Here is a 26,772-nt window from a genome sequence, read left to right as displayed (position 1 = left end):
AAACATCCTTGAGACTCAATTGCTCCAGGGACTAAAAGCTCAGGCTATTGACATTATTTCCAAGTCACCTATGTATAAAAAAGCAATGAGGAGCAGTAATCTGCTCACTTTGGCTTCGCTGGCAGATCACCATGGACAACTCAGAGGCTTCACTCAGTTTAACTCAAAATTAAAGGTAAGTAAATCTCCTTTTGTTAAAGAACTAGTTTAAGTCAGTCTGCAGCACTGAGAAACAGCCCAACCAAAATCTGATGTAATCCATAATTATACACCTTCATTTTACAGATAAGGAAACTGAGGCAGAGAGGCTAAATGACAGTCACAGTCACAGAGCTATAAAGTATTTAAGGTGGGATTTGAACAAGCCTTCCAACTCCAGAACTCCATCCACTGCTCCTAGTGCTTCCCATTCATTTGAGCAAACTCCAACGTCCCATCAGCCAGCTGCAAGACACAAGCAGCACAGTGAGCTAATAGAGGAACAGACCATGTATCCTCCAGTGTCCTAAACATCTGTGTGTGTGTGTTGAATAGGGACTTAGCCTTCAGTCTGAGAAGTATTTCTACTTTGCCTAATGATCTAATTTACTAACATTCAACTTTCTATGATCTCCTTGTCTTATTGCATTTCCCCTAATTTACAATGAAGCCTGCCTGTGAAGTACTCCCTAATTTTCCAGAGACTTAAGTTTCTTCCCTCACTGCCCATTATTATAGTAATGAAAATCAGGGATAATACACCATTTCATATACACTAAAGATGTATATACCCACATATACACAGTATGTATACACACATATAACGTATATATATATGTGTGTGTATGTGGATATGTATAAAATATTATCCCCGACTTTCATTACTATAATAATGGGGGGAGGGAGGGGCCAAACCTTTAAGAGTAACCAAAAAAAAAAAAAGACCCTCAAGTACCCAGAAAGCATAACATATTTTAATACCATATAATACTAAACTTCTATGATTCTGCTACAACCAAGAGTTTCTGTTCTGACTGATTTATTTTCACAGTATTCTCCCAATTAGCAGAAGTTTTGAAGGGGAGAAAAATCTTTAGATAAGTAAGATCTCACGGTATGTCTAAAAAAATATGTACCACTAACTTAAAAAAAAATACACAACTAAATTCTCAAAATGAAATCAGTGACAAACAAGAAAGCAATGTTTCTTTAGAAATCTCTGGCAGATTATCTAAATGAGAACTAAGTGTAATTCCAAAGGTCGTGTTCTTTTTCTTTAGCAGCATTTAGACCAGGGAAAACAAACATAAAATCCAGCCATCTGTACTCTGATCCACACCTGTAACTTTTCTCTCACCCTCTACATCTGATTGCATACACTCACATTTGTTATGGTAGTTCTCAACTACTAGTGAAGTTCAGTCATTTGACAGAGTAAAGTCAATTTCCAAAGGTTTTTTGGAAGTAGCCCCAGGGAATAAAGAGGCCAGATATACATATATATATATATATATATACACACACACACCAGTCACTAGTAAATCCCTCTTCCACCTTCCACACATCTCACTGTGTCCTTTTTCTTTATCAATACAATGTCTTCCTGTCCCCACTCTACTTCTGACTCACCATCATGTCTCAGGTGCATTCCCTCTGGCAGTACCTGTGGCCTGTTCTCCGTCCTCCCCTGAGGCCCTCTCTTCCAATTGGCCAATTTCTCTCCGAACCTCTTTGCAGAAGAGAAGCCTAAGTCAGTCATCCTTCATCTCCTTTGCCAGCTCTACTTCTGACTCTCCAGATTTCACCATACTCCAGTGTGGGTCTCTTGCACTTCTCACCCTCAACCTCTTTTCAACTCCTTTTTGTATATGGTCCTCTCCCCTTAGAAGGTAAGCTTTCTGGGGGCAGGAACTGTCTTTATGTCTGTGTTTGCATCCCTCCATCAATTGGCAGGATGCCAGGTATACATATCAAGTACCAGCTAAACGTTGACTTGCTGATTTTTAAGCTTCACGAAAAAGCTTTCTTGAGAACAATTTTGTGAAGCAGGTAGTGCATTGTTGCCGCTGTTGTTGTTACTACCATCCCTATTTTATGAAGGAGGTAACAGGTTCAAAAATGTTAAGGCCTTGCCCAGGGTCAAACAGCAAAGAACAGAAACCAGGATTCCAATCTAGTTTTCTGCTAACACCAATCTCAGTGCTCTTCCAATGGTGACTTGTTAATTTTTAAGGGTTACAATAAAGTCACTGTTGAGTACCTTACCAGCCCAGGACGGCACAGGGAGATACAGTGTCCTGTGGACACCAGAGTATTTTGCTGAACACTCCAGAGCAAAGAGAAGCTATGCACCAAAGCAAGATGAAATCTCAGGCTCATAATAGTACAGTAACAGGTGCCAAATGGAAAATTTATTGTCCATTAGCCAGTTTGGGGTCACAGATCCAGGGTGGACTAAGGAAAAGACCTGTGCCTAGGATCTGGAGGAGAGAGAACAGAGAAGGAAAAGACTGAAGTGCTGAACGAGACACTTATTTTTTAGACATGTTTTGCTTGGAGTTTATTTTTATCTTATTCTCAGTCAACTAGGGGAGGGAAAGTAAGAGAAAGCATATGGGGTGGGGGAGGTTACTGGGTGGTACAGTGGATAGAGCACCCGCCCTGGAGTCAGGAGGACCTGAGCTCAAATCTGGCCTCAGACACTTGACACTTATTAGCCGTGTGACCCTGGGCAAGTCACTTAACCCCACTGCCTAGCCAAAAGAGAGAGAGAAAGAGATAAAGCAGATTTTCCAATATTGAAAAAAATAAAATTTTTTATATTTATTTTTAGTTTTCAACATTCACTTCCATAAGATTTCGAGTTCAAAATTTTCTCCCCACCTCTCCCCTCACCCATCCCAAAATGGCATGCAATTTTATATAGCTCTACATATACATTCATAGACTATTTTCATATTAGTCATGTTGCAAAGAAGAATTAGAACCAATAGGAGTAACCATGAGAAAGAAAAAACAAATTTTAAAAAAAAGAAAGAAAAAAAAAAGAGAGAAAATAAAATATGCTTTGATCTGCATTCAGACTCCATATTTCTTTTTCTGGATGTGGACAGCCTTTTCCATTATGAGTCCTTTGGAGTTGTCTTGGATCCTTGCATAAAACATAATTTTTTTTAAAATATGCAATCCAGAGCTGAGAAATCAATACACAAAATGATTATAACAATGTAAGTGGAAAGAAAAATTATAAACAAAAAAATTAAAAATGTAAAAAAAAATTATAAAGATCAAATAGGACTGAATGAAGAGAAGACACCTTCAACCTACCCCTTCTTGAGGGTGGGAGGGCCATAGGTGTTATACATTACACATGTTTTCAGAAAGAGGAGAGATATATGGGATAATTATGGTGATGTAAGAAACAGAAAATATCAATAAAAATAAAACATGTACATAGAAGCTAGGTGGCATACTTGGCCTATAGTCAAGAAAATCCTACCTCAAACACTAGCTGTGTGACCCTGGGCAAGCCACGTAACTGGTTTCCCTCGGTTTCCTAAACTGTAAAATGATAGCACCCACCTTCCAAGGTTGTTGTGAGGATCAAATGAAATAAAAATATTCACATTTTTTAAAAATTCTGAAGGACAAATTCTGTCAACTAAAAAAAAATTATTCAAGTTAGAAAACTAAGTATTCAGTAATATATACATGTATTAAAATATAGTCAAGTCTTTAATTACCTGGAGCAGAGAGGAAATCAATGCATGGATAATTCAAAAGACCTTTATTTTTGGAATAGGGCTTTGGATAGTGCTATATGATTATACTTACAACAGATTTACTTTTCTAATTGCATTTTGCATGGGCTGGTCTTAAAATCAGTTTACATAAACCGTAGTGGGTAAAGGCAGGCCATAACACACTGACATACCAAGAGAGCTACATTTAATATGCCACATTTTAAAACTACTTTCAGTATAACAACAAAAGCTTAGTTTCACATATGATCCTCATTTTTTGTTCTTTGTATATTGAATTTTCATGTTTGAAGTTTGCAAATTTATAATAAAAAAAACTTTTTTGAAAAGCTTTCAGTGTATATACCCCATCACCTCTGGCCATTGACACATAATGAATAGTAACTAAGAATGAAAAATGTGTAGTATGATTATAATTTAAAAATCTCTTTGTCCCCAAACATGAAAATGATTTTCTGTGACCTATACTCTTCTTAAACTCCCGGTCAGCAGTGTACATCACGGCTTTTCTGCAACACTGGCATCTGAATGAGCAATTTGTGGTGTAGAGGTATTCAGTTCAAGAATTGGCCTGACTTTTCCTGCCAACAGGGCATAGAAAGTGCTACTAGACAGGACAAAAAGTCAAACAAACAAATCCTGAGACTATGAAAAGGAAAAGAAATGAGGCAAAAAACTGAGGGAGAGAAAAGGATCTGTAAAAGAGAAAAATGAGGTCAGAGAGAATAATAAAAATCAAAAAAGCCCTTAAAGCCTTTAAAATAAACCTTACAAAAAATGCCAAGGTTTTGGTTATTCGTACTTGTTTGTTTTACTTTTACTATAGTATCTCAACATAATGTAAAAGGACTCGAAGAGATATGCCTAAGTATCTGCAAAGAACTACCTAGACTGTGATATTTTGTTAGATGGACAGCCCATACTGTATCCGGACATAGATCTTGTATTATGTGTGATTATGAATGTCACTTATTTCTAATCAGGAGGCTTTGCAATGTTCTAAGACACCACACAACAGCATCTCCCAACAGAAGCATCTAGCGTCCTACAGAAAATCCTTTCCATACTGGACAGACTTCATGACGATGTTGGTAATCGAATCAATCAATCCACAAGGTCTTATTAAGCAGGTATCATGTTCCCGGTACACTGTGTTAGGTGCTAGGAATACAAATACAACGAATGAAACAATCCCTACTCAAGTAGCTTACCTCTCTCTCGATGGAAGAACACTGCAGTATGTTCCAGTTATCTCTCTGAAATTAATAATTAGTGGGCTTTGAACAAAGTTATGACTGTTGATACCTTTCGGAAGGAATATCGTATAATGTCAACATATGAATTGGAGACACTCCTGAAAAACCTTTAAGTGCTGCATTTTGCTCTACAGAATCAAGTATCTTTTGATAGTCCCTAAACAGTAAGCACCATGGAATCTTAAATTCTTTCAACCTTTACAGTCAAAAAGTTGTCTAAAAGATATGATCTACTCTAGAATATAATTTGGGGTATAGCAGATAGGACACTGGACTTAGAATCCAAAAAAAATTTGGTTCAAATTCTGCCTCATACACTTACTAGCAGCTTGATCCTGAGCAAGCAAACTCACCATCTCTCACTTTCCTTATCTGAAAAATGAGGGGGTTGGATTTGTTGTCCTCTAACAACCCTTACAGCTCTGAAACTGCTGCAAAGATTCTTTCCATGCCTTCATTCAGAATGTAACTGATAAATGTGCAGATTATTCCCACAATGATTTCCAGAGTTCAGAAAATAAGAAAGTAGGATCAATAGCTACAAGTAATTAATCTCTGTGCTAATCGTGGTTAAAAGTTTTTCAAATATTTGGTATCCTCCCCTTTTTCCAATATCTTGATAATCAATCCCTGAAAAACTTCACAATTATGCCACCTCCAGCACAGACCTGTTTGTGTATACTTAATGTAGTCCCAGCTGTTTTTCCATCTTTGTTTACTTTAATGTCATTTCTACTTCCCCTTGCAGCACAGCTGGGACAGTGATGACAGAATCCAAATGTGACAGCTCATGACAAAGAGAAACAGAAAAAAGTATGTCACAGAAATTTTTGCTAATCCTCCCAATTTTTGTTTCCACTCATTTCAATTCCATCCTTAAATGCCTTTGGGATGACTGGGCTTAAATGGGATCTCCTTTGTATTTTTCTTATTTTCATGGTTTGTCATGAATTCATCACATAAGGGCCAACCTACTTAAGGCTCTATGCAACACTAGGCTTGTCCTTGGAAAAGTCTTTTGTTGAGATTGCATAGGAAGCTTTTCTACCACTGTAGATACTAACAGAGGCTGCCATTGGGACAGCCTTCAAAAACCCAGGGTTCACCTCCATGTACCAAGGAAGCACCGGAGTAGCACTTCCTACAGTCCTATTTCATATGAGATTTCCAAAAAGACATTCATGTAACTAGGGCTGGCCCTCAGTATCTATAGACTAGGTCAATACCTAGGTGGTGATTTCAGAAGCCTCTGGCTAAAAAATAACTATTCTTATCTTCATCTGGTTAAGATAACATCTTAAGCCATTATTTCTTCATTAAAGTTTCAAGTGAGCATCCCTGAAATACTTGCACATAAGTGAATTCTGATTGTTCTTAAGGGTGGAGGGATGTTAATGAGTTATTTAGAAAAAAAAATAACTGACATTCATATAGCATTTTAAGGTTTACAAAAACCTCAAAATACATTATTTCATCTGAGCAACACAACTCAGCTGACTCTATCTAGTTAACCTTCAACATCTCTGGACATCTTGCCATCTTCCCTTTCAATGACTGGACCCTTTCCCCATAGGGAACAGCCCCCTCTTTTAGACCAGAGATCAGATCTTCCTCCCTGGGTGAGTTAACTCTCACCACTATGGAACTCTTCCCTGGGACTGAGTGTGATTGGCAGGCAAGTGTAAATTCACCTAACCCACTCGGACAATGTTTCACATTGCGAACACCTCAAACACCTAGACTGTCTTTGGTATCCACTCTGCCAAAGGCAAAGCCAGCTGATGCTGAACACTGAGTGAGGAGGAATATGGAAATTCAAAGAAGAAGGGAGCAAAAAAAAAAAAACACCAAAAAACCTAAATGAAGAATTATTGAAGAATGTTTCCGAATGCAGCTTACATAAATCACTTTCAAGCAATTACTGTGTATGCCTTATAAAAGCAAAACTATTGACTAATATGAAAATAGGTTTAATATGAATGTATATGTAGAGCCTATATCAAATTGCATGCCACCTGGAATGGCCAATGGAGAAGGGAAAGATGGGGAGAAAATTTGGAACTCCAAATCTAAATGAATAAAATTTAAAAACTATTACTAAATTTCATATATATACATATATATGTGTGTGTGTGTGTGTGTGTGTGTATATATATATATATATATATATATATATATATATATGAAAGTAATAGGAAAGACACTAAATGTACTGCTTGTAAAATAAGTTTGATCAAACTTATTTAAGTCAGCTCTATCCAAGTGTGCACCACTTTTTTATCAACTACTCTGTGTCACAGTTGTTATGGCTCAAATACACTCCTATTAGAAAAGGGAGAGACCCAGAAAGCAGAAGCAGGTAAGTACATGATAGAAACTTTGCCGACTTTACAATTCGCATTGGGTTTACCCTGCAACTAGACACAAACTGCTTGGGGGATTTTTTTCCCCCTCAAACATGACAAGTCTAAATGCTAATTTAAAATCTGTTATTTTCATTTTGTATTAAGTAACATCATAAAAATGAAACTTCTGGCTGACTTTTCTGAGGCTCATTTAAAAACAAACACAAAAGCATACCCTTCTTACTGTATGTTGATACTTCATATTCCCCATCTATGTTCCCGGAAAGTTTTAAAATGAATTTTTGTAAATCTATTAAGTTTTAAAAGCAGTAGGGCTCAAAGGGAAAACAGTAAATACTCTGGCAAAGTGAATAATGATCATATCTGGACGTTTGTATTGTGTGTTCTTAAGGCAAGAAGATCTATGCAAACTCATTACAGAACCACACTGAACTAAAAAAGGGGCTTTTAATTGATCTGTTAAAGCTTTTCATTAGAGAGCTAGTGAAACTGAAGCCCAGAGAGGCTACATGGCTTGTCTAGAGTTATAAAACCAGGGAAAGGAAGAGCAGGAAGTAAAGTCCAGACATCCTAATGATACCTTGGAGATTGTAAAATAAGTTGAAGAACAGTGAATTTCCTTGTCTAATCACAACCTACAGTCATCACTTCACCTCTCTCAGCCTTATAACCCCAATCTGCTCTTCGCTCTCACATTTACCGCCAATCCCTCAACCTCTGTTTCTCCCCAGAGGACCACCCCACACACTAGCTACATTTGCTTCCCTTCTCCATCCTAACCCCTACACTGTCCTATTCTTTAATATCTTAACCCTTATCATACCACCAATCTTGTCCAGCCAAGCCTTGGATCACTCCCACCATAAGCTGTCTTTGCTCCTACACAAGTCAGAGCCACTACTTTGCTGCTGAACAGTGTTTTAGAGAATCACAAAACTGTGTTTACTGGATCCACTACAGATACATGTTATATAAACTCAACTAGGTACTCACTATGGCAAGGCATTATACCTCCTTAATTAACTCATTATCTCACTCAGCACAGCTGTTCTTCCAAACCTTTCATCCCTCCTCAAAGCTCCCATGGTTCCCTTTGCCAGACTTCTCAGCTGATAAACTTGGCCTCATATTTTACTGAAAACACTTGAGGCCTAGCTGCCATTGAAACACCTAAGTGATCATCAGACATTTAATAGTTATGTTACCCTGACCAAGTCACTTAAGCTCTGCCTCAGTCTCCTCTCAACTATAAAATGGGGATAATCATAGCACCTACCTCACAGAATTGTGAGAATCAAGAAAATAGTTGTTGCACTTAGAATGGTGCCCAGCAAATAGTTGTTGTTCAGTCATTTTTGTCCACTTCCACCACTTACCTGTCCCTGGCACATAGTAGGTACTCAATAAATGCTTATTTCCCCCTCCTCTATTCACTAAGAGGCCAGCTTCTCCCCTCAGTGACTTCTGCCACTATCTCCTTCATTCCTGTTTCACATGAAAAGATAACTATTGGGGCAGCTAGGTGGTGCAGTGGATAGAGCTCCAGCCTTGGAGTCAGGAGGACCTGAGTTCAAATCTGGCCTCAGACACTTGACAATTACTGTGTGACCCTGGGCAAGTCATTTAACCCCGACTGTCTCACCAAAAAAAAAAAAAGATAACTATTCATTCTCCTTGCCTGAGTAAATTTCATCCCATCCCATCCCATCCCATCTTTTCCACAAGACTGTCCTCTCAACCATCCTCTATCTCCTCTATTGGTTGCTTCCCTACTGCCTCCAAACATGTTCTTGTCTCTCTCTCACATCCTGAAAATTCTATCTCAAACTTGATCGGTCACCTCCACTGCGAACAGTCCCATATTTCTCCTCCATTTTGTGGCTAAACTCCCTGAAAAGACCACCTATCAATGCCTCTACTTTCTTCTCACTCTTTTTTTTCCCCTCACTCTCTGCAATCTGGCTTCCAACCTCATCATTCAATCAGTCAGTCAACAAATACTAATTAAATGCCGATGCTAAGTGCTGGAGATACAAAAAGAGGCAAATGACAGCTCAAAGAGCTCGTAATCTAATGGAGGAAACAAGCAAACAATATGCACAAACGAGCTATATACAGAATAAATCGAAAAGAAACAAGAGAGAGAAAGCACTACAATTAAAAGGATCTGGGAATGGCTCTCTGTAGATGGGATTTTAGTTGGGACTTGAAGAAAGTCAGGAAAACCAAGAGGCAGAAATAAGGAGGGAGAGCATTCTAGGCATGGGAAAGAGCCAGAGAAAATGCCCATGGCCAAAAGGTAGAGTGTCTTGTTCATGGAAAAGCAAATGGGGCAGTATCAATAGACTGAATAGTAATGTGGTGGGGAGTAAGAAGACTGGAAAGGTAGGAAGGGATTAGATTATGAATTATGAATTCCAAATATAGGATTTTGTATTTGATCCAGGAAGCAAATGGGAGCCACTAGGGTTTACTAAGTAGGAAGGTGACATGGTCAGACCCACACTTCAGGAAAATTACTCTGGCAGCTAAATGGGAGATGGATTGGAGTGGGGAAAAACTATGCAGGCAGACCCAACAGGAGATTATCAAAATAGTGCAGGCTTGAGATGATAAGGATCTACACCAAAGTGGTGGCAACAGCAGAGGAGAGAAGGGGTCATATTCAAGAGATGTTACAAATGTGAAATCAAAAAGGCTTTGGCAATACACTGAATGGGGGGCAAGAGGGGAGTGTTTGAGATATAATGCAGAGTAGAGGAGAATACCTATGTTGCCAGTCTGAGGGACTGAGAGGATGGTGTTGCCCTCTACAGTAATAAGGTAGAGGGAGGGTCCAGGAGGAAAGACAATAAGTTTTGTTTGAGGCATACTGAGCTTAAGATATCTACTGGATATCCACTATGAGATGACTAAAAGGCAGCTGGAGATGCTAACATGATTAGAGCTCAGCAAAGAGGTTGGGATAGGATAGGAAGATTTGAGAATCAACAGCACAGAGTTGATAATTAAATCCATGGGAGCTGATGAGATCATGAAGTGAAGAGAGAAGAAAAGGGCCCAGGACAATTGAAAGTTCTCTCTCTAAAGTTACTAAAGATCACTTAACTGCCTTATCTAACAGCCTTTTTTCAATTCTCATCCTTCTTGACTTCTCTGAAGCTTCTGATACTATCAATCACCCAATTCTACTTTTTGCTCTTTTCGCTAGGTTTCCATTGCCAGTCGTTCTGAATTGTTTTGCCACTGAACTTCAATGGCTCTGGAAGAAAGTGAGGCTGCTAACTTTTGTGTAACTCTGCCTCACTTAAATCCAACTCACTGAAGAGCCAAGACATTACCCCATGATGTCACTGATCCTCTTCAAAACAAAAAACAACAGGTTTCCATGACATTATTTATTCTCTCTTGCTTCTCTTCCTACCTATCTGACTGGTCTTGTTTCTTTTTCTGATCTTCATCCAGGCCACAACCTGCTATGGCAGGTGTCACCTACAGATCTGTCCAGGGAATCTCCCTCCTGAACTCCAGTCTCACATCTCCAGCTGCCTAATGGGCATTTCTAACTGGATGTCCCATGAACATCTTAAACTCAACATGTCCAAAACTTATTATCTCTCCTCCAAAATCTTCACCTCTTCCTAAGTTCCCTATTATTGTTGAAGGTACCACCATACCACAGATGTAACCCTCAACTCCTCATTCCCTCGTGTCCCATACATCCAATCTTTTGCCAACTCCTCTCAATTTTACCTTTGAAATATCTCTTGTATATACACCCTTCTCTGCTCACCGCTGACACCATCCCTCATAACCTCAAGCCTAAACTACTGCAATAGACAGCTGGTTGGCATCTCCCCACTCCAATCTGTCCTCCATTCCGTTTTCAAATTATTCTTCTTAATGTGCATATTTTAACATGTCACATACCCCAACACCATAAACTCCAGTTGGTCCCTGGATCAAATATAAAATCCTTTGACATCAAAGTCTTTTACAATCTGGCTTCTTCCTACTTTCCAGTTTTCTAACACTTCACTTCACTCCTCTCCCATGTCAACACAGTCTTCAATCCAGTGATACTGGCCTCCGTGCTAGTCCTCATACAAGATACTCCAACTCCAGACTCCAGGCTTCTAAATTTATGGGCCAGTTTCCAGCTCTAAAGCAAACTTCATAAGCGTTGCGTTCTTAAAAAAAAAAATAGGGACTATTGTTGCCTCTCAGTCAACTTTTCTCAAAATTCGAAAGATTTAAGGAATAGAAAGGAGATTTAAAAATCACATAGATCTGGCCTCACACACTTGACACTAGCTATGTGACCCTGGGCAAGTCACTTTATTTAAATAAACAAATGAATGAATATCACATAGAATCATAACTCCTCATTTTACATACTAAGAAACTGAGGCCCGAAGAGGTCCAAATAATCACCCATCATCCTGGAGGTTACTGGCAGGGCCAGTACTTTGCTTTTTGCTGTTCCAATACCGTCACACTTCCACACTTCCACAAAGGAACCATGAGTTTTAATTTTTTTCCCTATGCATCCTAATGGTTGGCAGAATATATCTGTAAAAATGGGGTGGAATTATTCATGAATATAGTCTGGTAATCCAATAAAATCACAAAGTTTTTGAGAGCATTAAAACTGGGATAATAGCAACATAAATGACATTAAAAATAACAGTCAGAAGGTTGCTTATATTCTGGGTTTTCACGTAGGTTCAAAACTGAAACAAGTCAAAAGAAAAAGGAAGAAAAAGAAAGATGAAGCTAAATCTGGCTATCATTGCCACTCCATGGACTACTTATATGGTGTGTGCACCTGTGGACAGGAAACAGTGTAGTGAAAAGGCCATTAAGAAACTGGGAATCTAGTTCTTCTGTCACTAGCTAGTTATGTGCAAGTCAAACAAGTTACTTAACTTTTATGATGTTGGTCATTTCTGAAATTAGAATAACCATACTGAACTGTATCACAGAATTAGACTTTGGCTGATCTTCTAGTCAAAGATTTTAATATAGAAAACTACTAGCTTTGTAATATGAAGTCATATAATCTCCTGTGCCATCTATTTGTTGTTGTTGTTTAACAGTTCAGTTGTATGTGACTCTTGTAACCCCAATGCCATCTATAGTGTTTGCTAAATGTACAACAGATATTTGAGGATTTCAGAAATTTATTTCTGAAACATTGTAATTTATTGATTAAGGAGAAATGATGACCATTTTAATTTTAGGTACAGAAAAAAATACCTCAACAGTCATCTTTATCAATGTATTAGAGGAAATTCAAGTTGCAATGAAATTCTGTCCATTTACTGATCAGTATTCAACAGCACCCGATGATGAAATGTATTAATAAATTTCAAAAACATACTTTAACTTCTATTTATAATAACGTTATCCTTAAATCAAAATATTTTGGCTTAATGGAAACAATTTTAGTTTTACCAAAGCAAATTTTTTTATCTTAATTAGCTCCAGTGTCAAAAATGTCTATATTCCGAAGCAGTTATCAGAAAGATTTTTACCAAATACTTGCAGAAAGGCAAATAGGTAGAAAAATGAAGAGAATCTCAAGATGCTTCATGAAAGAGTCCAATGAAAAGAACATTGAACTAGGAGTCAGGAGACCTGTGTTCAATTATAACCTTGGCCACTAACTAGTTATGAGCTCTTGTGCAAGTCACTTAAACTGCTCTTATTGTAAGGTGCTTCTCAGCTCCATCAATCTATCAGAATAAAAAATGATATAATGAACTTAAAGATTTACAAAGTAACAATTCCTTCCAATTGCCTTCTAAGAGAAACAACTAGATATAGTAATGCTCTAGTATTTAGTGTGGTAGTAATTAAACACGATATCACATGTGTTTGATCCATTTAATATTGCTGTTGCATAATAATGGATAATTCTTAGTAAATATCACAATTATGTCATTGGCAGAGAATGCTAAACAGAGAAATTAAGAAGACAGACTGAAATTCAACATACAGAACGATTTTTAAAAATTCAAATAAAAAATATTACCAAGCTAGAGGGAGAAATGAGTAGGTAAAGAAATCTTAAAAATAGCTACACTAAAAGTTAGAAATTAACAGATAAGAGAAGGAAAAATAACTGAACAAGGATGTCAAAATGAGACACTGTTGTTTGTTCCTGAAAACGAAAAGACAGAAACCTTGAAACAATTTATCTCTCTGTATTAAATATGCCCTCCCATTTTTTTTTTCATTTGGGAGAAATAGGCAAAATAGAGCCTATAAAATACAGAGAAAAGCAAATAACCTAGCAGATTGTGAAATCACCAACTTAAACATTATCAAGGGAGAGTTAAAGTAATTGGTCTTCAGTTTAAAATCATATTCAGCAAAACAGTAAAAGATTATTTTAGCATTTTAACGTGCTTTCCTTGGAGATAGAACAGTTAAGGTAAGTGATCTCTAGGAATGTATAATACTTGAAGAATTACTGAGAACTCTTAAGAAACTAATAAAAGAAATCAAGGAGGAAAGAAAAGGGGAAATGATGCTTTTGAATAACATTTTTTGTAAAAATGGCTAACAGTTGAAACAACTAGAAACAATCAAACTAATTTGTGTCTACAGATAGAGTTATATAGAATAGGCATCTCTCAATCAAAATAAATGAAGAACCTGCAAAGGGGAAAAGTAAAGAGAACAGAGAAGTTAATTCAGTATTTCATAACATGAAGATAAGGAGCAAATCTGCCTTCAAAATAGGATACATCCTTCTAAAAGCAAGATGTGGATTATAGTAGGGATTCTCCCTTTGCATTTTCTCAATCCTTATCAGAGCTAAGAGGTCTAAATAATTTTAGGTATCATCAACAAGCTGAAATTATGGTATCTTTCATAAAGACATGAAAAACTATAACCTCAATGTGTATGATTAAATAGATTTTTAAACACTAACATTTTATGAAGATATATAAGGAAAATTATAAGTGGTTTGGAATGGGGAGTGAACAAGAGTTAAGTGTTCAGCCCGGGAATAATAGTAAAATATGAAACACTTTAAAAATTACTGTCAAAGTCCAGCAAATGAACATGTACAAAAAATTCACAGCAAGGTTTGAAATATGGCATGGCTCAAAAGTTATCTATTACTGCTTCTGTAATAAACAGTTCTGTGGGGGAGGATAAGGTCTATTTTATATTATGTTCCCAGTATGATGCCTTTGGCAAGAGTGGCAGTAGAAGATTGCTGAGATGTATATAACTAGGTTAGCCCTAACAAACCACTGTACCAAGAACTTCATTCACAAAAATTAAAAGTAGTAAGGTATTTAACTTTGTTTCTTAAAAATACATACAAGATATTTGGTACATGGTAGATTTGCAATTTCATGTGCAATCATGTATACTGTGTTATAGAAATGCTTATTTTGTTCCATGAATTGAAAATAAAATAAACTTTTAAAAATATATACAATACTGGCAAGATGTTAAGAAAACTAGAACAAAATTACCCTTACAAAAGCAAAATTCTTTTCACATTTCCCAAAAAATAACTGTAGGGAATGTATAAATCTGAACCTCTCTGTAATGAAAAGATGACAGGGGGCCACGACAAGGATGGTGTAAGAGGAGGAAAATAATATATGAAATGAAAGAATCTAATTAAACTCTAACAGGGTATAAGTTACACAGAACCACACTCAGAGTATCACAGAAGTCAGAGTTGAAAGGGAACTTAGAGACCCTCTGATCCAATTTACACAATCTCTCCCCACCCCACCCCAAAGAGCCAGCATACTGGTATAATGGAAAGTATGCTGGCTCTGGAGGCAGAGCACCTGTATTTAAATCTTGCCTGATACTCACTAACAGTGTGACTTCAAGCAGGTCACTTAATCTTTCTAGCCAACAATATCTGTTTGTAAAATGGGAGGGAGAGACGGAGGAAAAAAGGGAAGGAAGAAGGAAGGACTTATTAACCACCTAATACGTGCCAGGCATTATGCTAAGCACTTTACAAATATTATGTCATTTGACCCTCACAACAACCCTGGGAGGATGATATTATTCCCATTTTAAAGATTTAGAAACTGAGGAAGATAGCCATTGATCAGTTTGCCCAGGGTCACACAGCCATTTAAATGTGTGAGGCTATATTTGCACTCAAATCTTCCTGACTCCAGGTCCAGCTCTCCATCCACTCCACCCCTGAGCTTCTTGGGCTAAGCCAGGTGGCCTCTCAAGTCCCTTCTGGCTCTAGTTCTAAACCTTCGATCACACCGTGGCACTCTAAGTATTTTCCTCCATTATAGTACCAAAAAAATTTTTTTTCAATCAATCTTATTTTTTATTGTTTATGATATTCTTACTTTGCTCAGACTGGGCTGGTTTTTTTTCTTACATCTATACATATTGTGTCTATATATAAAATGTTTCAAGTGTATGAGTAGGAAATTATAGATAAAAACTATTGCCACTCCCTTGCTTAAAGAGGAAAACTTATTGGGGCCTCACAAATCTGACTGATCCAGGAGCCACGGGACCCCCAAATTTAGAGACACATAAATTTTTCAGCTTTCCAGGAAAGCAATGAAGGGGGGCAGGGGTGGAAAATGAGGTTAAGGCAGGATGTTGTCACAAGGCATTGGCTCCCAACACCAGATTGAGACAAAAATCAGTATCACTAAAGGAATCTATCCTTTGGAAAAACTCACAGAGAAAGCTAAGTAAATTTGGCCAGGGCAAGATAATACTAAAAGGAGCCAGGCCTAAGTGGCGATTAAGAAGCTGAGTAGCTTTATTTTTTTAATGATCAATAAGACAAGAGTAAACATAGAGAAAGAGAAGCAAACAAACCTATTAGTCTAGTATTGATAAACCCAAAGACTGCAGCTACTGGAATGACTTACTATTCCAACAAAAACCACTGGAAAAAACTGGAACGAAGTTTAAGGAAAAAAATGGAAAAAAAAAGTCTAGCAGAAATTTCATAGGTTTAGACCAATACCTCACACTCCATATGGATATATGATAGCTATAAATGGACACATCATAAACAAACTGAAGAAATGAAATTTCCTGTCACATCTACTGATGAAGAATTCATGATCAAACAAAGGATAGAGAATTACAGAAGATGGACAATTTTGATTGCATAAAATTAATTTTTTATTCCAACAAAATAACAGGGAAAAGAGCCTTACAGCAAGTTTCTCTGCTAAAAATCTCATTTCCAAAATACATAAAGAACTGATTCAACTTTCTACGAAAAGGATCCATTCCCCAATTTATAGGTGGTTAATACAGAAGAACACACAGCTGTCAAAGGAGGAAGTCCATGATATGAAGAGCCATAGGAAAAAATGCTTTAAATCACTAATAATCAGCAAAATGAAAATTAAAGCAATTCTGAAGCTCCCTTCTCATCAAATTGGCAAAGATGTCAACAAAGTAGTATGACACATGCTAGAAGAGCTATGGGAAAACACATACATTAATATACACTATGGATAAAACTGTGAATTGGTCCAGCCATTGTGGAAACAATTTGGAACTACACCAAAAAAGTCTCTAAATTGTGTATGCCTTTTAATACACTGATGCTACTACTTGGCCAATACCACAAAGAGATTTAAAAAATAAAATAAAAGAGGAAAGGACCCATTTGTTCCAAAATATTTACAGCTGCTCCTTTTGTGATGTCAAAGAACTGAAAACTAAGGAGGTGTTCATCATCTGAAGAATGACTGAAAAAAATTACAGCATATGAATGGGATGAAATACCAGTGTGCTATAAGAAATGATGAAAAGGGATGGCTTCAGAGAAACCTAGAAAGACCTTTATGAACTGACTGAAATTTCAAGTTCTAAAATGAGCAGAACTAGAACAATATATCTAAAATAACAAAACTGCAAAGAAAAACAACTCTAAGAGATTTAAAAATTCTGATCAACACACACAAAACTACCAATCATGCTTTCAGTGGACTGAAGTGGCAATAGCCTCACTGTAAAATACATACAGTTGATTCGAGATTTTATTTTTACTATGCATGTCATAAGAATTTTTTGTTTTATTTTCAAAGAGGTTGATGAGGCAGGAGAGAGAAAATAAATTTTTATGAATCGAAACAATTAAATTTTTTAAAAAAGAAAAAGAAACACACTGATGTCTCAACCAAGTAGCAATGACAACAGCTTGTGGACCTTTTTTTTTTTCCCTAAATCATCATAATAGGAAAAAGCCAAAACACATAAACAGGCAGAACAAAATGCACTCATTAGTTCTGGCTACAGCTGATACGAAAATATAATACTGCCCAACATAAAGTAACTGCTACCAAGAGCCATAATGACCTGGCACCTGGCATTTGTTGAGTCCTACAATATTAGCTGAAATGCAATTCCAGTAACTTTCTTTGACTAGCCAGCCAAGACTAACCTTCAAGAAGGAAGGAAAAAAAAGCATCTCATCAAAAACACTGGAACAATTATGAAACTTTTCTGGACCAGACCTTTGATTTCATTGCTATTAAGTGACTCCAAGTGAGGAAATTCCCTCTAGTAACGCAGATCAGAAACCAGAGAGCTGACCGTCATGCTTACTTAGATTTATTTGTTTTACTAGTGCTTAAGACACAGTAAATAAAATTAAAGCTTTTTTCATTCATTTATACATTCATGTGTTAGAGTGGAACTTGAACTCAGGTCTTGAAAGATGATATCCGCTTTGCCATGCTGCTTCTAAAAATCAATGCCTAGATTTCATTTAAAGTCTAATGGCTTTAATCATCAAATATACAATCTGAAAGGAAAACAACAATACAACAAATTACAAGAACTTTCTCCTTTTTGCACATAAGTTATAATGTTTAAAATATTTACTCATCTTCATAACTGAGCGACATGTCAGAACACATTACTAAAAATGTGATGTAAATATTCCTAAGCCCCAATTGATACTTCACTTATTTTTAGCCACATTCAACATAACAATCACAACTTGATGAATTTTTCCCCACTTAAAATTCATCATGCCCTTATGTACAAAAATATTTATAGTAGTTTTTTTGTAGCAGCAAAGAACTGGAAAACAAAGGGGTGAACATCAACTGAAGCATGGATGAACACATTATGGCATCTGAACCTAATATTCTTATGCCATAAAAAAATGATGAAAAACGGGGTCTTTGTGAAAGCTGGGGAGATTTGTAGGAAGTGATGCAGAATAAAGTGTGAAGAATAAGGAGAATAATTTAGACATTAACACTGCAAAAACAATCAACTTTGTAAGACTTAAGAACTGAGACTCAATGATCAACCATGAAAAATATTACTCACCTCCAGACAGAGAGGTGATGGACGGACTCAGGGTGCAGACTGAGACTATGCATATTTGTTACAAGCCTTTTTTTTTTTAATGGTGGGATTTGAGAAGACTAGATGTTAATTTAAAAACTTATCTTTTTAAATAATAAAATTCACTGTAGTATGGATTTACACATATAAAGTATCACAATATTATCAACAAATGTTATCTCTGTCCCCTTTTCATGCAATAATCTCTCTCTAAAATAAGAGATATACCTAATTTTTTTCTCAGCATATCACCAGTACCAGAACAAGCCTTACCAATAGTAACCACTTAATAGTTTGTTGACTTGATTCATTTATATTGTTGGTCTGATAGATAAGTCAAAATATTACCTCTCCCTTGGCCCATCCAATCTCCAATATCTCATCCATCAAAATTAGAAGGCAAAAAAAACTCTAGAAGCAGTATCAAATACAAATACATAAGAGAAATACAGTCAGGAAGAGAAGGCATAAGAATAGTATAAAGACACCAATATTAAATTAAGAATAAAACATTAAGAAAAATAGCAATAAACAAGATATTCAAGTGAAAAGAGATATCCTAAGGAATGAAACAGTCTATCACAGGCAATTATCAGACATTATTTATTTTCTAGCTAAATGTTTCAGTTGCTAGTTTTCAAATATAATTTGCTATGTCCATTACTGAAATAGTAATACTAAGGCTCACATTTTATATTGATTTACAATTTCCAAAGCACTTTCTTTGAAAGGTTATAAAGGAGGAAGTTTATTTTTCTGATGAAGAAACTGAGGCTCAGAGCTGTTAAGTGACTTGTCCAGGTCCATACCACTAGTAGTGTCAAAAGTTAAAGTTAGTGGTAAAATTGGACTTGAACCCTGGTCATTTGAAGCTTTCCACTACTGATATTTTGTCTTTCCACTCTACTGAGTGAATTAAAAAAAAATACATACATAGTAATCTATGTCATGATTGTCAAAACAGATATTCATCAAGTCAAAACCTACCACTCATAAAAAATAAAGGATACCAAAAAGTTTTAGGATTAGTTATTTCCAGGATTATCAAACAGTTATCTCTTGATGTCAGCTCTAAATGGAGTAACTGACTGTTGAGAAATACTGAAAGAGTTTAAAAAGAAACTAAAATAAACAGGGATTAATAGGAAAAATCCATAGGTGGAGGCATTAAGAGAAAGGGCTTGGCTTAAAAGAGGCTCTCCATGTCATAGTAGCCATTCATAACACCCTGCTGGAGATACTATGGGCGCCAGGTGGCGCAGTGGATAGAGTACAGGCAGAGAGAGAAGAGGCTCCCTAACTAATTTGGCCTACAGTCTCCCCTTTTTTTGGGGGGGGAGGGAGAACGCAATTACTTGGTGTTCCCCAGGAAATGTACTTTCTTTAACCCTTTAACAGCTTTTTTAAAAAATTTGCATCATTAAAAAAACCGTATTTTTTTAAATGACACATCTTAAATTTAATAATTTATTGTAAATTTGTGGGGTTTTTCCTGCATTGAAATTCTGATAATGCAATATTGCATCATGTAGCCATATAGTATCGTATTATAAACAAGTCATTACACGCACATATTCCTGCCAAAGTGTGACACTCTCCCTGCCAACACTTTCTTGTTAAGACCTGTTGGTGGACTTGACCACCAATCCACCATTGATGTGTTCTAATTTGCATTTTGTGTATTTATTTGGAAAATAATGTAATCACTATGACTTTAACTCTGTTACATAACAAAAGAAACATGCACGAAGTTTTTCAAAATTTTGTCATCTTTTCTTTCCTTATGTTTCCCCTGACCCCTTATTTTTATTCAATACCTCCCAACTACATCTGAAGCTACTACCGCTCGACCCCTCCCCATCATTCCAGCTTGGGGGGGGGGGTGTATCGCCCACTTTGGGAACCTATAGAGTCAAGAAGACTCATCTTCCTGAGTTCAAATCTAGCCTCAGACATTTACTAGTAGCGTGACACTGGGCAACTCACTTAGCCCTGTTTGCCTCAGTTTCCTCATCTGTAAAATGAACTCAAGAAGGAACTGGCAAACCACGCCAGTATCTTTGCCAAGAAAACCCCAAATGGGGTCACAAAGAGTCTGACACAACTGAAATGAATGAAGAACAAAAGAGATACCATTTTTGCTGGGGGAGCCAGGGGAGTAAAAGCTGTCATTTAAGAATCTCTTCATTTTTTGCAAAGGTTAGATCTACTCTACTAGAGGTTAAAGCTTATTCCCACTTCACTGGGCAAACCATGGGAAACACAGCAGTAGCCCTTCAATACCTCAGGCAACTGGAACAATTTCAGGGATAACAGGGATCATCCTCTAAATCTATACTGCAAATGACAGTAGCAGCAAGAGGCAGAGATGTGCAACCACAACTCTGACATCCCCAGGGGAGAGAAAAAAACATTCTTCTGAGAAAATAGAGATGGTAACTCTTGATGATGGGCACTTTTTCAAACATGCTTAATAGTACAGTTTATTCCTACCAGCATGCACACACAGCTCTTTGGTATGAGGCAAAGCCTACAAAATCCTTCTTGGGGCTTTCAACAGACAGTACATACTTCAATCCTTCTCAAATGAGACTATGCATTGTTGTGCTGTCATTCTAAAATAAAGGCTAAGGAAAGATCTGAGTCTCACATTGGTCTCTCACTGTGCTGATACTATATACCAGAGGTGACAAATCTGCAGGCCACAATTCCCGTAAGCAGCCTAAACTAAGTTAAAAGGTAACTGGGAAATGTTTAGCAAAATAAACAAAACTTCAATACAACATAATATTAATTTGTGGTTTTCTAAGGCAACATGCAGACCACAGACTTCTATTTTAATCTGACATCACTGGTGCACACTAGTCCCACCTCTGAGCATTTGCTCTGTGCTTTCCTACCACTTAAAATGCCTTTCTCCAATCTGTTCATCCAAATCCTATCCAACCTGGGAGGCCAAGTTTAAGACAGATCTCACCTTCATGGAGCTTTCTCTGAGTACTCTATGTTACACTACTATTTCCCTCTTACCAAATGTACAGTTAAGTGCAGATCTGGGCACTGTTTTTCTCTATTTCATGTCTTGTCTCCTCAAATAAAAGTGTAAACTCCTTGAAAGGTATGGATGCCTTATACTTCATTTGTAGCCTCTAAAATGGTGAGTACAAAGTCAATAATCAATAAATCCTCTGGAATTTCTATAGTTTTCTTTATCTAGACCTTCGTTCCCTCAATCCAGAGTCATTACAACTTCTTTGCACTCAGTCCCTCCCTGTTCTGCAACTCAAAAGGCTACTGGGATGATTTCTTTCAATTTCCACTATGCTACTGAGGTTGCAGATTTTCTAAACATAGCAATAAGAACAATTCACATTCATACAGTGATTTAATTTTTAGTACTTTCCTTAAAAGTTCCCTTGAGGAAGAAAGTACAATTACAATAAAATTTACAGATGAGAAGACTGAGTCTCACTGAGGTTAAATGATTTATCCAGAGCCACAGATCAATGAATGTAGTATGTAGGGACAAAGTATCCAAACAATACTTAAAGAATGAATTCCACAGTGGCATTTAGTCCTACTAATTATCACACTATCCCTTAAGATATTATTCTAGTCCATTTGCAGTTGGCAAAATGCTGGACATTTCATCAAGAAAAGTAATAGTCATAGGTCACAGACGTAAATCTGGAAAGGGCTTCTGAGGTAACTTCTCATCCAACCCCTTCATTTGAGAGATAAGATAATTCTGATCCTTGTACAAAACCACAGTGGACATAAACCTGGAATAATCGAGGTAGTCTTGGTTTGTGGCACCTGAAAAATGGTAAAAGTGACCCAGAAATGCTGAGCTCAAACTTACTAAAATTAGTCAAGGTGACATAGAATTATTTCATATGGGACTAGATGAGAAGTTAAGACCTCAGCCTGTAAAGATGAAGACTGAAGAAAAATTTTATAATATATATATATATATATATATTATATATATATATATTTACACAGAGAGAGAGAGAGAGAGAGAGAGAGAGAGAGAGAGAGAGAGAGATTGATTATAATATAGATTCTGGATAGGAAAGAACAGAGAGATCGTTCACCAAATTCTGGAATTCTCATTCCAGAAGAAATTCCTGGAAGCATGAAAGTATCAAATAAGAAGAAATGATACTTTGTACAAATGTAAACTCATAAAACTAAGACTGAAAATATAACCACCAAAAAAAAAAGATTTGGCTAAAAGCATTATTCAATCCACCAACGGGTATTTATTCTTATGGTTTTCTCCTAAGTGCGCTAAACTCACTGTGCCTCGATTCTCATTTTGAAAACACTTCAAACACAAAGTGTACAAAATTTATCAAATACTTTAACTACGAAAATAAGCTTTTTATCTTAATACAGCAGTCACAAAAATCCGAGCTACAACAGTCTATCTGTACAGGCCAAGCCCTGGCAATGGTGATCAAGTGAACAGCGCTAGGAGCACTTGTTCAGGTCCCAAACGAGGAAGGAGCCCCGCGACGTTTAAGCCGCACGCAGAAGGGAAAGTCGGCTTTCCGCGCCCGTCTGCCCCTCTCTGCCGATCCCGAGAAAACATCCCGTCTGCGCCGCGGAGTCAGGACGGGTTTTACCTCTGCTTGTCTCTGGGCAGCCGCTCCGCGGCGTTCCAGGAGCCGGCTTTCCTCCCTCCAATTGGTGACACGTAATCGCTCTACCCAGAGCTGATAGCGCTCGCCTTAGTGACCAAGGATGGGGAGCGACGGGATGCGGATCTGGGACCTCCGCACCTCGAGGCGTGTGGCCGACTGGGCCCGCGAGATGCCGGGCAGCGTCCCCCCGGGGACTGTCGGGGAAGCCGCCCGGGCCGAGGAGGAGGACGAGCGGACGAAGGCGGCGGCGGCGGCGGCGGCTCCGGCTCCGGAACAAGAGCGGCCCGGCGAGCCTCGGCGCGGCCAGGTGGGGCTCCCGGGCGGAGCTCGGAGCGCGGGCTCGGGGAGGGCCCGCCGCCCTCCCCCGGGATCACTCGGCAGACCCGACGCGAACCCGGGGGTCTCGGGGAGCCCGTGACGGGGCACTCCCCTGCTCTCCCCCCACCCCCACCCGACCCCGACCCCCGCTCACCTTGGTTACAGAAGAGGCTCCACAGCTTGGCGAAGAGCAGCCCCATCACGCGAGCCCGGCCCGCTGCGGGACCCTCCGCAGGTGCCGCGGCGCTGGAGGACGAGGAGCCGCCGGGGCTCCCACCCCCGGGAGCGGCGCGGGCCGGGGCCGGACTGAGGCTCGCGGAGGGCGGCGGCGGCCGGGGCTCCTCGCACCGACCCCCGGGAAGGCTCCGGCGGCCGGTCGCCTGCGCCGTCACGGAAAGCGGGGAACGCGCGCGGCGGTCAGCTGCTCCCGGCGGGCCCTTTGTTCGGCCGGCTGAGCCCGGCGGCGATCCGTAGGGCCCTGGGCCTCGACCCTCCTCCCCGCCGCAGCCCACCGCCGCTGCTCTAGCTCGCCCTCTCGTCGGCCCCGCCTCCGCGCTGGCTAGCCCTCCCTCCTCGGAGCCCGGCCCCGCCCCGGCTGACGGCGTGCTGCGTCATCGCGCTGACGGGCGCTGACGCCACGGACGCGGCGCTGCCCTGACCTCGTTCCGATTGGTTTCCCCGAAAGCCGGCATCCCCGCGTGGGCGTGTGGGCGCGTGGGCGGTGGCGTGGAGTTTCCCGGGACCGGTGGGAAGGAGGGCACGGGTCGCGGTCTGGCCGAAAGCATGAGATCACGAGCCGCTCCTAGGCGCGCCTTCTGACGTCGCAGCCCCTCCGGGTCCCTGCTGGGGAGGGGCCGGGGCGGGACCCAGGTGGGCTCGCCCCTCCCTGCCCCGGCGCTGGTGGTCTGCTTGTGTGTGGGGAGGCGGGGTTGGGGGGAGAGGGATGTTGGGGGGGCATGTTGAGGGAGGGGGGATGGGTGGGGCCCAACACACTTTTCTCTGGACTTCGCAGCCCTATTGTTCTGAGACAAAGGAAGGAAAAAGCGCGAAGGAACGGAAGAAACTGCTTTTTAAAGGCTTCCCGTGTGCCCAGCACGGTGCTGAGAGGTGGGGTGTGGCGGGAGGACTTCCTAGGACGTAAATTCTGACAGGAAGAGACAGCAAAATGGAAGCGACGTGAGTGCCCATCTGTGGGGGAATGACTGAATTCTGTCCGTAAATACGATCCTACCACCACCAGGAACTGTGCTTTACAAATGCTCTCCTCACAACAGCTGAGGGAAGGAGGGGCTGTTATTAACCCCATTTTACAGATGAAGAAACTGAGGCAGTCAAGTGACGTGACAGAGCTAGGAAACGTCCAAGACTGGACTTGAACTGGGGTCCTTCTGACTCCAGGCCCAGTTTTCTATTCACTGGGCCACCTAGCTGCAGCTGGTGAAAACCAGGAGATGGCTGGTCTGGACCCCTTCCTTAAACTGAGGTTTTGGCGTTTTGGCTCTGCCCTCCCGTTGCCACGAAATAGTGTTTCACTGTAAGAAACAATTAGGAAGGCAGAGATACATGGAAAGACTTGAATGTGCTAAGTGAAACCAAAAGAGTACACACAGCAAGACTAAGAGGATATCGTAACTGTAGCAATGTAAATGGAAAAGAAACTAAAATGTAAACAGACTATGGTTAATTGTTATGACTCATTGGTCACAGAGAGATGAAAAAGAATCTTTCCTGTAAGAGACTAGTAATCAGAATTTTGAATGTGAAGTGCTCACTCTGCTGGTGTGTCACCTGTGGTTCAGAGGCCCCCCCCCCACAAAATGCTTCTGAGTTAACACATAAGTCAGTATGAGAATAATGCTGGAGCCCTAATCCCGAAGTATGGGTTTCTCTCTTTGGCTTGTTGCCTTACCTTAGGATAAAAGTCCCCCCGAATCTCTTAAGACAGCTTAGATATGGCTCCTGTGTAGTTACCCAACTGTAGTTAACATCCTTTTTTCCAAAGGTACTCACAGTGCAGTAGGAGTATTATTTATGAAACATGTATTATTCCACCCAGAAAATGCTTAAGATGCAAAGGACTCATAGGTGCCCACAAAGACTCAGTAGCTTACTAGACTCTTATCTCTTGCCCCATTTATTGTAATAGCCTTCTGCTTGTTCTCCATTCCTCAAGTCTCTCCTGACTCCAATCAGTCTTCCACTCATCTGTCAAATTGATATCCCAGAGCACAAGTCTGACTATTTGTCTCTCTCTGTCTCTCTCTGTCTCTGTCTCTCTCTCTCTCTCTCTCTCTGTCTCTCTCTCTCTCTCTCTCTCTCTCTCTCTCTCTCTCTCTCTCTCTCTCCCTCTCTCCTCCCTCCCTCCTCCCTCCGTCTCTCTCTCTCTCTCCTCTCTCTCTTTCTCTCTTTTTCTCTCTCTCTCCTCTCTCTCTCTCTCTCTCCCTCTCTCTCTCTCTCTCTCTCTCTCTCTCTCTCTCTCGCTTTCTCACACACACACACATATTTAATCAGCTCTAATGACTCACTATTTTTGTTCTTCAGTCATGTCTGACTCTTCCTGACCCTACTTGGGATTTTCTTAGCAAAGATACTGGAGTGGTTTGCCATTTCCTTCTTAAGCTCATTTTATACGTGAAGAAACTGAGCAAACAGGCTCAAGTGACTTGCCTGGGATGGAACAGCTAGTAAGTATCTGAGGTCAAATTTGAATTTAGGTCTTCCTGACTCTATGTTACGTGCTCTGTTGACTCCAGGATCAGTCCTCTGGCTATGACACTCAATAATCCAGTCCCTCCTATCTTTCCAGTCTTATACCTTAGTCCTTTGTATATACTCTGAGATCCAGTGAAGCTGGCCTCTTTGCTGTTCCTCCCACATGAAACTCCATCCCCCAAATCCAAACATTTTTACTACCTGTTCACCATGCCTGGAACTCTCACTTCTCATCTCTAACTCCTGACTTCCTGGCTTCCTTCAAAACCCAGCTCAAGTCCCACCTTCTGCAAGAAGCCTTTCCGAGTCCTTAATCTTAATGTCTTCCCTCTGAGGCCATCCCCAGCTTATCTGTTTATATCCTGTTTGTTCGTAGTTGTTTGCA

General features: G+C 39.5%; 1 protein-coding gene and 1 long non-coding RNA gene across 2 annotated transcripts in view; one reads left to right on the top strand and one right to left on the bottom strand.

Annotated features, from left to right (window-relative positions):
• Nucleotides 1-24,145, bottom strand: part of ARL5B (ARF like GTPase 5B) — a 36,841-nt gene extending 12,696 nt beyond the window's left edge. Inside the window, exon 1 of the mRNA XM_020966873.2 lies at nt 23,830-24,145. Coding sequence (XP_020822532.1) covers nt 23,830-23,875 — 46 coding nt within the window. The 5' untranslated portion in view covers nt 23,876-24,145. The remainder of the gene's footprint in view (nt 1-23,829) is intronic.
• A 310-nt stretch (nt 24,146-24,455) lies between these two features.
• Nucleotides 24,456-25,486, top strand: LOC110194500 (uncharacterized). Its single transcript, XR_002320711.2, has 2 exons — nt 24,456-24,545; nt 24,688-25,486. It is a non-coding gene; the product is annotated as an uncharacterized LOC110194500 (long non-coding RNA).
• The last annotated feature ends 1,286 nt before the right edge of the window (nt 25,487-26,772 follow it).

This window comes from Phascolarctos cinereus, unplaced genomic scaffold, assembly GCF_003287225.1.
Source record: "Phascolarctos cinereus isolate Bilbo 61053 unplaced genomic scaffold, phaCin_HiC Scaffold_1;HRSCAF=81, whole genome shotgun sequence".
Classification (NCBI taxonomy): Eukaryota; Metazoa; Chordata; class Mammalia; order Diprotodontia; family Phascolarctidae; genus Phascolarctos; species Phascolarctos cinereus.
Note: the sequence above shows the minus strand (reverse complement) of the source record. Positions and strands in the feature narration are given on the sequence as shown.